We start from the raw sequence: 16,798 nt of genomic DNA, 5'->3' as shown, positions 1-16,798 counted from the left end.
TCTTCCTCCAAGGAGCCCAGAGCAGTGTACTACATACTTGAGTTTCTCTTTCACAACAACCCTGTGAAGTAGGTTAGGCTGAGAGAGAAGTGATCGGCCCGGAGTCACCCAGCTAGCATCATAGCTGAATGGGGATCTGAACTCGGGTCTCCCTGGTCCTAGTCCAGCACTCTAACCACTACACCACGCTGGCTCTCATATGCGTGGAAGTCACAAAAATGGCCTCCGCATGTGCATGGAGGTCAGAACTGAACCACCAGCAAGTTGGCAGCTCAGTAAAGGAAGGGGGAGCATGCTTGCCTTGCTGGGGGTGGGGGAGCGGCAGTGCCAGCCACTGAACGAGCCAGCCGGGATAAGCAGCTTCTTTCCCCTCTCACCGCCCACGCCTGGCAGCCCACTTATCCTGAAGCAGTTTGCCCAAACCAGGTCCACAATCAAACCTCCAAAGCAGCCCCAAATCTAGGCAAACCAGTTCAGAACAAACCACTTGGGCACACTCCTATTGCAGATGGCCTTTGCATGGCGTTTGAACAACACAGCAAGCTCCAGGGGACGACTGCAGCTTAGTGTGCCAGCACAGAGGAGGAAGCTTGATATTGTGAGTAATTGTACTAGTCTGGTGGCTTCTAGCAAAGCCATAAGGGAGATATCCACTCAGAATGTGAAATCCCACTGTGAGAAAGAAGCTTGCATGTGTCACTCAGACCGTTTACATGGTTAGTTACAGTCTCTAGCTTCAGTGGCACTTGTAATTAGCTTAACACCAGTTGCTAGCATTTTTACTTTGAAGATCCTGCTACCTGGTGAATTACTATCAGGCACTATGGTCTTTAGGAGCCTGATTAACCGCAAAAGTGAAAACTAAGGTCTATGTTGAGGTTTATGCAAAGGCTAAAGGGGCATCCTGCCCTTGACATTGATAGCAAGCCAATTCCGCAGTCGTATGCCAATAAAATGGCCTTAAGGTTTTAAGGTTGTGCCGTCGAGTCAGCGTCGAATCCTGGCAACCACAGAGCCATCTGGTTTTTCATGGTAGAATACAGGAGGGGTTTACCATTGTTTTATCCCACACAGTATGAGATGATACCTTTCAGCACCTTCCTATATAGCTGCTGCCCGATATAGGAGTTTCCCCTATTCTGGGAAACACACCAGCGGGGATTTGAACCAACAGCCTCCTGCTCTCTAGGCAGGTTGCTTCCCCGCTGCACCATTAGGTGCCCTTAAATATGGGTACAGGTGTGTGCCTGTTCAGTGTACTCAAGAGTGTTTCCTCAAAATGGTAGATAAGGAGTAGTTGCTATGGTTCAACTCCTCTCCTTGTCTCAATCTCAAAAAGATTTGTTTCATTTTCTGATTCAGCAATAAGGAAGTTCAAGATAGGAACAATAGGTGCTTCCGGTTACAAAAGAGAAGGTGGGCCTTCTCTGTAGCTGCTCCTGGGCTGTGGAATGCACTCCCAGCAGAAATCGGCAATCTTAACTCTTTGTTGACCTCCAGGAGAGCCCTTAAAACCCATCTGTTTGGCCTGGCCTTCCAGGGTTATTAATTAATTTTAATTGTTTTAATATTGTAACCTGATTTTCAGGGTTTTAATTGTTTTGATGTTTTAATTGTTTTTTTATGATGTTTTAATTGTTAATTGATGTTTATATTTATATTTCTGTTGTAATTGTTATTGGTTCTAACGGTTTCTGTTTTAATTGTAAACTGCCCTGAGCAATTTTGGAAGGGTGGTATAAAAATCAAATAAATAAATAAATAAATGGTAGAGAAGTACAGAAGATCATCCTAGGGTTCCTATTTGTGGGTGACAGTCTGAAAATCTTGTTTGTACCATTTAATTTGGGGACAATAATCACTCATAGCAAGCACAGGGATACTATTACAGTGCATTATGCCAGCACAGAGGAGAGCATGGCCTTTTTTTTCTTCACAAAATAAACTCCCATGTTCACAAATATATTTTGCCATGAGTGAACACTGCCATTCATTTCAAGTTTATTCAATGTGCATAGATATAGGCTATTGCAGGGTTTCTTAACCTTGGGCCCCCAAATGTTGATAGACTACAACTCCCATCATCCCCAGCCACAATGGACATGGCTGGGGGTGATGGGAGTTGTAGTCCATCAACATCTGGGGGCCCAAGGTTAAGAAACCCTGGGCTATTGTATTAAATATAAATAGCAGTATAGACTGCCATATATTAAGGTCATTCACATGACCTAATGTTGCAGGGTCGGGGAGGGTGCATGGAAGGCCAGATTGCACCTACCTTCTCCCCAGACTATCCTCATCATCTTCTTGGCAGTGTCGCTCATGCACCCACACAATAGCGCTGCTGGGATCAGTGCACAGGGTGGACTTCAGAAATTCCACAATACACCGTGCAAGGAGCGCAGTGCATTGGGGAACTTTCCTGCTGCCAGGAGCTTGAGCCTGGCTCTGTGGCTGCTCAGGCTACCTGGCAGGGCACAGCTAGGATTGGGCCCAATCCCAGGACTCCGCACGAGCAACCCTACCTAGGTAGACCTCTCATGAATGCCCTCAGTGAGTCAAGCTATTGTTCTATCAAACTGACAATGGCTCTCCAGGGTCAGTCAGAAACAAACAACAACAATGATAATGATAATGATAAACTATATTTGTTAGTTGACCCATAGCAAATTGTTATCTGCCTTAGTAATAGAAATCTACCCTAGTCCTACCTAAGATCCTTTCTAAAACTGGAGATGTTTGGGATTGAACCTGGAATCTCATACATGCAAAGTAGGGATGATCTGAACCTTGTTTCCTCCGCCCTCGTTCACCACCCCATCTATTGGTGGGCAGAAGTGGTTGCTTTTTCCTTAAAAAATAATTCAGTTCCACTCACAACTGCAGAAACAATGGTTTGCAGCTCTTTTAGGCATTCAGCTCCAACTGCCATTAATTTTAATTTCAGGAAGCCATGGTTTGCAGTTCTTCTCGATGTCCAGCTCCCACCAGCCTCCATGCCTCAGGATGCTCTATGAATGATGCTATATCCACCTCTTTAGCCAAGCTTTTCCAGCTTTTAAAATTTTTTAAGTTTTAACATGTTTTTAATTTTTAGATTGCCTTAATTGTTTTAAGATTTTTGTGTATGTTTTCACTTGTTTTATATTGTTGTTGACCACCCAGAGACAAAAGCTTGGGGCAGTGTACAAATTTGACAAATAAATAAATAAATAAATATCATAACATCTCATTCAAGAGTGCTTCTGGGGTGTGGGGTGGGGAGAGAATGGCAACCTCCAATAGGGAATACAATTATTTCCCCAGAAGCCTCTTCAGAAGAATACTAAAATGGGAAGAGGACCTTTGAGTGGTAGCACACAAATTGAGGAACACACTCCTGAGATACATAACCCTGACACCTTCAATATTATCTTTTTGGTACCACCAGGCAATATCTGTCCTGTTCTCATGGGTGTTTTATAATATTAGTTTGCTTTGCCATTTTTATTTGCTGTATTTGATATTTTTAATTGGCTGGGTTTGGGTTTTGGTTTTTTAGCACTTTTCAATGCTATTCTATTTATTTTTTATTTTTGTTTCTTTTGCATTTTAAATTACTGTTGTGTTTATACATACATCATTATGTAGCACCATTCCCAGGGCTTTCGGGGAGTGAAATTCACGGCACCTGTCAGGAGCCAGAAGCTGATCCACTGTTGAAGAGCTGTGATCCATAGTTGTTGCTACCACCAAAAAGGTGATAGAAAACTGTTAAAGAAAAATGTTAAAGAAAAGAATACTCTCGCCACCACTAGTGAGAGCAGGCCTACAGTCAAACATTTCTCATAAATTCTCAGGATGCCCTGTAGTGATCTGTCACTAACCAGCTCCTCATCTCCCCTAAAGAGTTAACCAGAAATCAACTCTGTCCTGACTGACAGGCTGGTGAATTCCAGGGATCAGTACACCAGGTGGGTGGGATCTAGACAGCCATTGGGAGGAAGAGAAGACTTTCTTTGTTAGAAATGAGGAGGCTGGTGGTGAGAGTAGGATATGTAGAACTGCAGATCCTTGAGAGACAGGATTACAGGAAGCTAGATTCTCATCTGGTGTTGGGTGAGTTTTCAAGGAAAAGGGGGTTTCAGCACAGGGGTTTGTTAGACAGATTTTGCATTAGAAACTTATATATATATATTTTGTACTTTGCATGTCACTGATATTGTTCTATAATGGTTTTTCTGTAAGTTTTTAAGGTTCTTTTGTATTTTCTTACATCCATGTTCTTTACAACTGGGTAACCATGATTTTTAAAGTGTGCTGCCCCATTATCATATGGGCTGTTTTTTGAAGTATTCGGGTAACCACTGAGTATTTTTACCAGTAACTAAATGCTGAGAGAGTCTCAGACAGAAGCAGTCTGTAGCATTTAAATAAAGCGCCCCCCCCACACACACACACTTTTTGTTCTTTACATTTTCCAAGCTTCTCAGAGTGGATTTTTAATTCAGCGAAATGTGGGTCCGAAAGGGGGCTTTTTCTCTGGTGCAAAACAGGCCTCAGGAGCTCAGCAGCTATTAGTTTTCTCACTACATGTAGGCTTGCACATGGAGGGTTTTTTTAAATATGTTTCCAGTAGAAAATAGAGTTTCTCTGGGATTCCACCCAAACCCAGGGAGGGTTTAAACTCTGTCGATAAGCAGGTGGTGGTGGCAGCAGCCTTGGGAAGTTTTGGGAGAAGCCTTTGCTTGGAAAGCATAGAGGAGATGATTCAGCATTTTTCTTCCCCTCATGTGGGCTTGCTCTGAGACAAAGTCTTGTAATCCGCTACATACCCTCACACCAGTTTCAACACCCAAAGTTTGTCAACAAGCCCAAATTCTAAGCTGAAAATTTGCAGATGAGAACTTTTGGATCAGCACTAATGAAAAGCATCTGCTCTATTGTTGCACCATGACCCCTACCCCCAAATTTTCAGATCCCTAATCCTTCTCGGCCAGGATAACCATGGGATTTGAACTCCTAGCCTCACAAAAAACTAGCGTCATGAAAAGGCCAGGTGCAAACTCTGGGCTCAGGATTGATCTGCACAATCTAGAAAATTCAGACATTTCTTAGTAGGCATCACTGCAGCCTCTTCTTTAAGACCAGAGTTGGCACAGAAGACATTGCTACATGTGATCAATTTTGTGTTGATGAAATAAGGAACAATATTGAATAAGAATGGGTTATCATTTAAGAAAATATGACCCCACCCCTCCCTTTTCATCGCACCATCCCAACCTTTAGCCATTTCTAGGTTCAGTACAAAGTTTGGTTTACAGCATAGGAATAAATCTAGCATCCTCTGAGTATAAAGTTCATTGGTTTGGCTTTGAGAGATCACTGTTTCAATCCAATAGCCCAACATTTTATTCACATCAATTTGCTATATATGGGGTGGTGGTGCCAGGGGGAGATAGTAAAGTAACAGAATTCTATGTACAAGTTGCTCTTCTGAACCCGGCACCACACATATAGTGAGGATGGGAAAACTCAGCAAACTTAACCCCTAAATGTGGATACCCAATGCTGAGAACAATGTTGAAGTAAGTAGAATAGGGTGTGATGCCAGCCCATTTCTTTTCAGTAGTATTCTGCTTCTTTTCAACAGATTGTAAAACTATCTTTCATTATTTGATCTAATCTGAAGCAAAACTATTCCAATTCCCAAAAGCCACCTATTTGACAGTGGATTATTCCTATTTCTTTTTATTTATTACCAGCCCAGAGATTTTGGGATTGAGAAAATAGAGAAACTCTAAATAAGCATAGATAACTAATCAAAAATACTGGAGAGGATACCTGCTTTTCAATACCTGCTTTTTATTAGTCTGATTTTGAATATACTGTAGTAGTGACTATTAAAAACCTGGGGGAATGAATTAATAATTTTACTTTCTTCTGTATTTGCTATATTTTGATTTCTTTCAAATGCCAAGCTTCTAACTTGCCTCAAACTTCATTATTTCAGTGTTACTTCATTAAAGCCCGAAATCTGAAATATTATGAGGTGCATTAGTGCCTCCCAAAGAATGCTCTGCTTTACCATAATATTTTAACTTGAACTCTGCCATTTTGGTATTTGTTCAGGTGCGCCCCCTCATACATTTCATGACTTTAACCATGCTAAAAAAAATTTTTTATTATTATTTCACTCACCTGCACGCTAAGATGATTCCATTTCTTCACAAGAATTCTCCCCAGTGTCATTACTTTTATTGGTGGCTGCAGCCCATTTAGAGTGCGATAATAAAACATGGTCTCTTTCTCAGAGATTGTAAGCTTGAACACAGTCTGCCCATCAACAGCTTTCTCCACTATGCACCTTTGGAAAATGTTTTAAAAAGAAAACAGCCAAAGGTCAGCTTCCAGAAGAGTAGCTGCAAACAGCCATAGAAAGAAAGGGGAGAAGTGATACTGCATTACATATTAAGAGAGGTATATAGTTTTAGTGGGGAATAAAGGAACAATTGTATACACAGTATAATCCTGATTCATTTCATGGTCACCAAGAAGGTGGTGTGCCTGATTCATTCCACATATGTTTCAATATCTTTGCATACACACATATCTACTATATTCCTTGTAAGAGTAAACTTTTACTAATCTGTTGCCCCAAAAAACCTTTGCTCACAAACAAAATTTTGTCATGCTTTCCAGGAAGCACAGTTATCCCCATACATGTGATGTACGTTGTGGAATGCACAATGATTACCACTGTAACAAACCTTAAGAAGTATAACCGAACCAATCACATATCCTTCCATTACTCCCTTACTCCATTTCAGTATCTTCCTCTAACATCCTTGTTGTTATCTATACTATAAACTCCACAAGTTAGGAAATTGTTGTCTCATGCTTTGTAAAGTACCATGTCATGGATGGTGCTAAATGAATAATGTAAAGCAAGTTCTCCATTCTCTTTGGTCATTGTACAGTGAACTCTTGACTTGACAAGATGCCAGTCTATACTCCTACACTGTTATGAGAGGGGCCATACCAGCGGTAGAGCACATGCTTGCTTTGCATGTAGAAGGCCCTAGGGCTAATCCCTGGCATCTCCAATTAGGGCTGGGGTTCAGTAGGACCCCTTTCTGAAACCCCAGAGAGCCACTGACTGTTGGTCAAGGCTGCTCAACTTCAGCCCTCCAGCAGATGTTGGCCTAAAATCCCCATAACCCCTGGCTATTGGCCGCTGCGGATTATGGGAGTTGTAGTTCAAAAACAGCTGGGGGGCCTAAGCTGAGCAGGCCTGGATAATACTGAGGCCAAGCAGAAGCTGAAATTCAAAGAGGAATTTCAGGGTTCCTCCCAAGAAGAAGCTAAAATTCAAAGCTGTTTCCAGAGGAAACATCAAGATTTTCTCAGACTGAGAAAATTTTCTCAGCCTCAAAATGAGGCTGTTCTCACTGGCAGCCAAGAGTGGGTTAAGGCAGCCAAGCCCACACTTGGCAGCTCGTGAGAAGCAGCAGGAGGGAAGCAGCAGCCACCACCAACTTGGCAGAAAACCTGCTGCAGAGCCCTCCATCAAAATGAGTTTAAGAGAACCTCTCCCCCCCACCCTTTGTGGTAGTCTGCCAGCCCCAGCTGCTTGCAGGGGTTCTTGGCCGGCATTGAAGGAATCCTCACAACGCACTGCATACTCACAGAGTGCATTATAGGGGTTTCAGGGGACAGAGTGATGCTTCCCATCCCCTGACCCTCTTCACTACCTGCAGCTACCAGCAATCGTGTAGGTGGGCAATCTGCCCGCCCAGGAAGAGAAGAGGGATCATCTGCATGGAGGTAAGTGCTAGCAGCCTTCCTCCCCACTCAATATATTCTAAGCTGCAGCTGTTGCATATTTCAACAGAATCAACCACAGTTTATCCTCTTGAAGAGGACTAAACAGTGTACAGTGTAGCTTCATAATTATAGTTGTACAATTGAAATGAGAATAGACCAGCATGACATGAAATCAAGAGATCAGCTACAACCAGACGCATTCAAATGAATCAACACATTTTTTTTTTAATGGATTTGTTGGCTCTTCAGTCTTTCTCTCTCCATGTGTATATTGAATTCATGGAGGGGAGGTGGTCCCAGCAAAAGTGTGAAAGAGACTTCTATGCTAAATCCCTCCACATGCTCAATAATTCTGACTGCAAAGAGGCAACAAGTGAACAGGTTTTACGTTTGCAACAAATGAACAAGGTATATGTTTGGTAGCATTTTAGAGGTTGTGTGTGTTGATATGGCACGCTATGGAATACCATGTGAATGTATTTTAATATCCTTTAATAATACTATAATGTTATATAATTTTGAAATCAATGGGATTTAGAAATGCTGAATTTTGGCTGGATTTTGCCCATTATGCATGTCAGCTTTATCACCATACAATACACAAAGCACTTTTAAAAATATGATACTTGGATTATTTCCCCTCTTCTTCTCTGCACAATATATTAATATTTGGCATGGCACTGGACCACAGAGAAATGGCTTCCAAAATTCCTCAGCCATCAACTTCCTTTATGGTTTTGCAAGTCTCAAGTTTTCATTTTCTGCACTAGAGATATTAATGACCTGCAACAAAGGATTGTTGTAATTGTGAAGAGGTGAAATAAAAGCAATTTTTCACACACACAAAAGAAATAACCCAGTCCTAATATGTTTTAAAGGTAAAATATGCCATCAAGTCGATTTTGACTCCTGGTGCCCACAGAGCTCTGTGGTTTTCTTTGGTAGAATACATGAGGGGTTTACCATTGCCTCCTCCCACACAGTATGAGATGATGCCTTTCAGCATCTTCCTCTATCGCTGCTGTCCGATAGAGTACCAGTGGGGATTCGAACTGGCAACCTTGTGCTTGTTAGTCAAGCATTTCCCCACTGCACCACTTACCCAGAGCCAAACAAGATGTGATACAGCAGATCCCTGATTGAACTCAGGTGGTTTTTATATTTACTTTATAGCATCCACATGGAAGAGCTAATTTGACTGGGGAAGTGGTGCTTTTCTGATCTAGATCATCCCCCCCCCCCCCGCAAAGTGACTAATAAATCAACAAGGGCAAATGGGGGGCAGTTAAGAGCATCTTCAGGAAGAGAATTAGATTGGGGAAAGGTTAAATGCCACGTTTAAATGCCCCGCCCCCAGCATCATATCTCCAGACAGCAGTGTTGAAAAAGGAGGGGAAGGAGAAGAAGGGAGATCTGTTCACAGATCTTTTGCATCACAGTGGCCCACAGAGGTCCCACTGAATTAAACAGATCTTGCATCTAAGTTAGCACATATAGGATTGCATATTTAGAGTGCTATAATAAAATGATGAATAATAATATTCCCCATTTTATGCATGATAATACACACAGTAATGGCAGTTTGACAATATTTTATTAACATTATTTGAAACCATGACTACAAAATGTTCATGTATATGTGGGCTGTATAATGTGGCCCTTGCCTTCTGAAAAATATTGTTGCATTAGTTCTAAGATGTAGGCCACAACATAGCACTTCTCATTCCATCACTTTGTTGGACTCAGTCATGACTGCCTTTGACTGGATTGTAGCTATTGACGGCTTTGTTAACTCATTTCAATCAAGTTAGATGAATTATTTTGACCATTACTCTCCTTCAGACCCCATCAGTATTTGTCAACAGAATGTTAAAGCCAATATACAGTCTGTAAGTTTACTAAAAATGCATTTCTTTACATATTGCTGATTTTATTAGCAAGTAAACATGTTAGTTTTTCGTTAACAAATATTTGAGAGAAGACACAGCCAAGTAGGAAAATATTTAGGAACTGGATTTGCCCAGTTCCTGGATAAACAATAATTGGATAATCCAGGGTTTATTAATTTTGCTTATCTAAAAACAAACACCCCCATATGTGGACCCCTCACAAACATGTGTCATGACTTTAACAAGAGAAGTGACCTTGATGAATCCAGAAAGTTTTTACAGACATGGTTTACAACTTATTACCAGGTAAAGTGAGTTTTCTTACACATACGTGGAATTTCCCATCAAAATAGAAAACAATTGCATAATTGTATCAGGTCTTGTTATTAACGGACTTTTTCTTTTTGGTCTAAAGTATAGTAGTTCTTTTGGAATTGTTTCTCTTTGAACATAGGAACATAGAAAGTTGCCTTATACTGAATCAGTCCATCTAGCTCACTATTGTCTACACTGATTGGCAGCAGCTTCTCCAAGGTTTCAGGCAGCAGTCTTTCCCAGCTTTCCTGAAGATGCCAGAGACTGAATCTACTGACATTTAATGGGATGGAAAGTGAAAAAAGCATATACTATTTATTTTATGTCAATAGAAGTGTGCACAATACAAGAACATACCTACTGGTACTACCAAATTGCCACAGCCAATCTAGAGACTGATATGGTAATACTGATGGTTGTATCAGGCAAACTGTTCCGTGGCTTCTGACCTTGTGAACTAAATCAATGGAAGAACACAAATGGCATCTGTGAAACAACTTTGAAATAGTTTTAGTCCTCCCTTTCCAGCCTTCAGAGGATGACACTGGAGGTTCTTTTTCAACCCTTTGGGAGCTTTCCTACTGAATTATGTATTAATGTGTTTATGTAAATAACTAAAAACAAAGATACTGGGAGAAACTGGTCATAGGGCTGTGATGGGGTGTTTTCAGTGGCTAACATGATGCACAGCTAACATGATGCTGTGCACTTCTACAGCAGCCCTGATGCTGTTCATAAGAACATCCCTATTGGATCAGGCCCAAGGCCTATTTAGCCCAACAATCTGTTCCCCAGATTGCCTCTGAGAAGCCCACAGGTAAGAGGTTAGGGCATGCCCTCTCTCTGGCTGCCCTGAATCTGTTATTTAAAAGCATCTTGCCTCCAAGGCTGGAGGAGGCCTATAGACATCAGACTAGTAGCCATTTAAAGCCATTCAAGTTAGTGGCCACCACCACATCCTGTGGCAAAGAATTCCATAGATTAATTATGCACCGTGTGTGGGGGGGGGGATACTTTTTGTTGGTCCTAAATTTCCTGACTTTCAATTTCATAGGATGACCTCTCTGGAGAGGAAAGTTGTTCTTGTGGTAGCAAGCATGACTTGCCCCCTTAGCTAAGGAGGGTCTGCCCTGGTTACATTTGAATGGGAGACTACATGTGAGCACTGTAAGCTATTTCCCTTAGGGGATGGAACTACTCTGGGAAGAGCATCTAGGTTCCAAGTTCCCTCTCTGACATCTCCAAAATAGGACTGAGAAAGATTCCTGCCTGCAGCCTTGGAGAAGCCGCTGCCAGTCTGGGTAGACAATACTGAGTTAGATAGACCAATGGTCTGACTTAGTATATGGCAGCTTCTTGTGTTCTAGTGTTGTGAAAGAGAAAAATTTATCTCTATCCACTCTCTCTACTCCATGCAGAATTTTATAAAACTCTATCATGCCTCCCCTTAGTCACCTCTTTTCCAAACTAAGAAGCCCCAGATGCTGTAGCCTTGCCTCATAAGGAAGGTGCTCCAGGCCCCAGATCATCTTGGTTGCCGTCTTCCAGTTCTACAATCTCCTACTTAAGGACATAGTTCAGAAGCACTGTTCAGAAGAATGGTTGTGGAAGTTGTGTTTCCACAGGATTCCCCACTGTTGCAAAGATGTTCCAACATCTCACTACCCCAAGACTGGCTCTCCATCCCAGTTATGTGAAATAACTGGAAACCATATCAGTCAATCTTTTAAAAAGAGATATGCTTGTAAGCACAACAAGGTGTTAACAGAATAGTATGTTTGGGGGCTCCCAGCAGCACCCCTACATGTGATTTGGAACTACAGGCTTGTAGTTTCCATTTTGATTAGCTGAACCCTCGGGATTGTGGGCACATAATTAACCTACATGGGCTAACTCCCAAGAATAAGTCACTTAGCAGGTAGCATGGGAAGGTAACTCCAGGTCAACCCTAAGCTGCAACTGAAAGAGGACTATTCCTCGTTCATGCACAGACAAGGTCGCTGAGTGGACTTGAGTTAAGGAGAAGTTATTTCTCTGAAAGGAGTTTCCGAAACTAGTCTCAGTGTTGGCACAAAGGATTAGCTTTCTAAGCTAATCTCCTTCACAGGAAGAGCAGATAAGATTGCAACAGGCTCATTCTTCTAACATATGTCTTAATGGTTGGCATGAAGCATGGGGAAAGTGCTCATTATGTTAAAGAAATAATTTATCTTCTACCCAGAAGGTCTTCCTGACACGGGATAAGATCTGAGTCCACCTATTCAATGTTTTTACATGTCTAAACCTTTTCACTTCCTTAGGCTCTAGGATCACAACCACCTAGGGCTGAACATGACAAAATTTATTCTTTTGTCCACCATGGATGCCACCCTTCTCAGGAAAGAGGTGTGGTCAGCATTTGGCCCCAAAGCAGACTTCTGAATCACAAACACCATTAAACAGTGTGTCTTTTCTCTGGATTCACCTGTTGCGTGTACATGCATCTGGGCACCAGCTATTCCATTTGGCTGTGCCTTACCCTCATGCCCGTCCCACTTTCAACCTCCAATTTGGCCCTGTCTCCAGGCCCAATCCATATACCATGCTTGGCTGCATCAGGAACCTGGTCTCCTGGGATCAGATCACCTTTAGACTATTGCTGGCTTCCTGACTCATGAGTCTCCACTTGTGCATCCCATTTTCCTGCTTGTTCCTAGAGAGAGGTCCCTCAGCACCAGCTGAGCAACAAGTGTCTGACACACTACCGGAAGGATACAACTATTACTAACAAACCTCTGCTACAAACTCTTTTACTCCCCTCTCTCCTTGCTCTCTTTTAAATCTAAAGCAACGGCCATTTTAAAAAGCCCATTTTTCTGGCCAGCCTTGAGTTGATTCTAATTTTGATCTCAAGCTAAAACACCTCTTTGTGAGCCTCAAGTTAGTACTGTGTTGCTTATTAATCAGTTTTCCTTCTATACCCCTATTATGCTAAATAAACCTGATTGTATTCTCACTCCAGCTCTCTGTTAGTAATTTCCAAGACCTCTGAAAAATTTAATCCTGTAATGAACTGCTCACTCTAGATTCACTGCTTCCCCACACAAGCCCAAAGGTTAGTAAGGAGAGCACAGCCAGAGCAGTTTCATTAACAAGGGAGAACAGTTGCAATGCCAACATTTTGCGGGAAGAGGTTTTTTGCTTTGAAGAAGCAATCAAGCATGTGCCTCTCAAATGCAATCTGAAATGGTAGTGCCCAGGGTAGAACCACATGATATTCCTAATTTCCAATGAAACCAGTGGCCAGTGTCCTGACTAATGAAGTACTGGTCCAGCTGTGTTGCATTCTAGACTAATTATTATCATTATTACATTTATATCCCGCTCTTCCTCCAAGGAGCCCAGAGCGGTGTACTACATACTTAAGTTTCTCTTTCACAACAACCCTGTGAAGTAGGCTAGGCTGAGAGAGAAGTGACTGGCCCAGAGTCACCCAGCTAGTATTATGGCTGAATGGGGATTTCAACTTGGGTCTCCCCAGTCCTAGTCCAGCACTCTAACCACTACACCACGCTGGCTCTCTAAGCTAAGCTGTAGCAGCGAATGCTGGGAGGAGGGGGAACTATCTCCCCTTCCTTCTGAAGGAGCCTGCTTCACTCTGAGCCTCAGGAACATATTTTCAGGTGGCAGTGCAGAAGGGGAGATGGTTCTGCCATGTGTGCCATCACAGACTTCATCTGGAGTGCAACACTGCCGCACAGGCACTTGGTTAGCCAGGATGTTGGCCTGTGCGTTTAGGAAGAGGATTTCACTCATGTCAATTACACCCAAACAATAACTTTATCCACTACTATGACTGATTTAAGTAAACACCTGTCGGCTACTTACATTACACCTTCTTTCTCAGGTTTCAGCCACACAGTTAAAGTAAATGACACTCCAAGCTTCCGAGCACGGGGAGTTGAAAAGCAACCCGTTAGGTTATGAAAAATAAAGCTTGATGAGCTGATAGAAGATCCAGGATGCAACTCGTTTTTGTCTTGAGTGATGCAGATGCCCAGGCCTTCTGAGAGAATGGCAATATAGGATGCAGCTGATGACCTATATGGGCATTTCTGAATACAAAACTGCTGGATACATGAGTGAATACTTTCAACAGCAACAGAACTTTGACAAAAAGCACTCCGGTCTGGCAGTCCACAGGTAGCTTGGGTTGGCACAATAGTAATGTTTTTGAAAGCACCCACGTTTTCAAGTCTTGGGAAATATCCCTGTGAACTGGCCAGGCGTGTGTAATAAGCCATGATGAATGTTTCAATGGCATGAAACAGGAAACCACAGTGCAAGGGGAGAGCCAGGCAAAGCATGCTTACAGGAAGGTCTCCTCTTGATAAGGCATTCCTAAATAAGTAATGATCACTGCATCAGAGGCAATGCCCTCGGGTAGCCTGCTTTAGAGATGAGGCAATGTTTCATCTTAATTTGACATCCTGGGGGTGTTGAGCTTCTCATGACCATTGGTGCACAGTCACACTTGAGGAGCTGGCAACATCTGTACACAAAAATACAAGAACAAGATATAATGGGGAATTGTGCTTTCTTCATAATCATGCATATATCTAAGGCCAGACAGACCCAAATCTGTTGTGGGGTGGGAATACCTGTTAAAATAGGAGCCCTATTTACAAACTTTGTATTGTCATTGTAGTGCCATTCCTACTTGTCAGAACTTCTTATCTGCCTGATTTAAATATGCTCAAGCAAATAAGGTTATAGACTATCTAAAAAACATATACAACTAGAGATAAGGAAGAATTAAATTAACAAAGTACGTCTGATGGGGGAAATGTGACTATGAAATCCGAAGCAAATGGTCTTTTTTAAAGGCTGTTTAAAAACATGATTTTGGCACAAATAGCTGAAACTTCAGATTCTGTCACACATGTAAACCCCTCTCTGTCTGCTATACAGCTCTATAGTTAAGCTATACAGAAATACAGCTTAACAGTTCTATACCTGAAGTAGACAGTCTGTTAAGTCACCCTGTGCCAATAAATGTTTTCAGGGGCACTTATATTATGACCACACACACACACACACAAACCCCAACACACATGAGGAATTTAAACATGACATTTAGAAATATATACAAGATACATTTGTAAAAGAAACTCATAGGTGAGGCATACATACAACTTGTAAGTTTGCAAAGCACTCGGCGTCTTACCCCGATTGTCCATTTCGCGCAGCTCCTTTTAGCTCTCAGCAAAGCTGATTAAAAACCTATCACCATCTGTCCTGCGTGACCCTTTTCCTAGCAAATGTCTGCGCGCCTTCCAACACCACAGATAAACAATATGGCTTATATAGGTAAGGCTAATACTGGGTAATTGCAATTGATAACTAAGTTGTATTGCCGTTATTTATTGCAATTCAAAGAGGCGATGCAAACCTTTAGTTTGACAACTGGATCAAGTGGCAGGAACACCAGTCTCGTTGCCTGGCAACAATGGAGTTACCCCCAGTAAGTCTTTGTAAACAGGCCTTGTGAGGCACAGTGAAAGGAACACTCAGGCTCCCAGGTAAAGTATCCCAGCCATTAAGCACTTTAAGTGGGATGCCAGTAAAGGTCTTCTCAGTCCACAGCAGAACTCCTCGACCATTCATATAGGACTTTTCACACAAGAGATTTTGAAGCACTCAGGGCACAACTTTGCATATCTAATTTTAAAGCAGCAGCACAGAATATGCCCTCCATATCACCAGTGTGTGTATGTGTGAGGTTTGTGGGGGGAGGGGGGAGCAAAGCATCAGCAAATGCTACCATTGTCATTCAAATTCAAAGCATAAAATATTGAATACAGCCAGTGGCAACAAATTGGTTCTTGCGCCATTCTTTCTTGGTTCAAGGATTTTTGTTCCCTGTGCTTCAAATGGTTTTTGTGCATGGTTCAGCCTGGAAACTTTAGATTACTAATAATGATAGAGAACAGGGGTGTAGCCACCATTAGATGACCGGGTTCAAAGAAGCCAGGCCACTGCCTTTCAGGGGCCGCGCCTTGCGGCCCTGACACACACCCTGCGTCTGATGTCAGATGCGCAGGGTCGGGGGGGGGGGAGCTGGTTTAGCTACTGAGCAGGGCCACACAGCCCCGTTTGGAAGTTAAATGGCCATCACTGCGTTCACAGCGCAGCCAGGAGCAGATCTTCCCTGCCTTAAATGCAGAGAGAGCTGCTTCTGGCCATGCTGTGAACACAGTGCTGGCCCCAATCTAGCTCCTGAATGGAGCTAGAATTTCTATCCTGCCTTTCTATATATAAAAGCACTGAAGGTGGATAACAACAAGGATATGAAGATACTCAAAAGTGAAAACAATATATCCAAAATTACCCAGTTAAAAATATTCTACAAAACACAAATAGGGCTTCAAAACACAGCTCTGCAGCAGGGTTTCTCATAGAACAAGAGGAAGTCTGGTGTATGGGCTGTATGTAACCAGACAGTGCATGGTTAATTCACTGTAACCAGTTCAGATGAACAGCAGCTGCTAGACGTGAGGGTGGGGGTCACACCAAGAGCATGCCTGCCCTTGTTGGAGTTCCAGTGCATCGACCTTTTGCACCAACTATCCTAATAATGAATAGGGGCATTGGGAGTAGAGATAGTGAGTAAGGGTCTCCCTATGTGTTCTACCTGTCTGTACTCTGTGACCCCTGATATGACTCTTCAGGTATTTCCTGTGCTGAGTCAGATTCCCTTCCTTTCCTCTTAGAGAGCAGATGGAAACATCTATCTCTCTCTCCCTCTC

The 16,798-nt window shown here is 42.4% G+C and overlaps 1 protein-coding gene across 1 annotated transcript in view; it reads right to left on the bottom strand.

Moving 5' to 3' along the window:
• Window positions 1-14,293, bottom strand: part of USH2A (usherin) — a 784,926-nt gene extending 770,633 nt beyond the window's left edge. Inside the window, exons 1-2 of the mRNA XM_053283338.1 lie at window positions 13,878-14,293; window positions 6,181-6,346 (exon numbers count right to left, since the gene is read on the bottom strand). Coding sequence (XP_053139313.1) covers window positions 6,181-6,346; window positions 13,878-14,293 — 582 coding nt within the window. The remainder of the gene's footprint in view (window positions 1-6,180; window positions 6,347-13,877) is intronic.
• Between the last annotated feature and the right edge of the window lie 2,505 nt (window positions 14,294-16,798).

This window comes from Hemicordylus capensis, chromosome 1 (genome assembly GCF_027244095.1).
Source record: "Hemicordylus capensis ecotype Gifberg chromosome 1, rHemCap1.1.pri, whole genome shotgun sequence".
NCBI lineage: Eukaryota > Metazoa > Chordata > Lepidosauria > Squamata > Cordylidae > Hemicordylus > Hemicordylus capensis.
The sequence above is the reverse complement of the archived record's forward strand: the minus strand, read 5'-3'. Positions and strand labels throughout refer to the sequence as shown.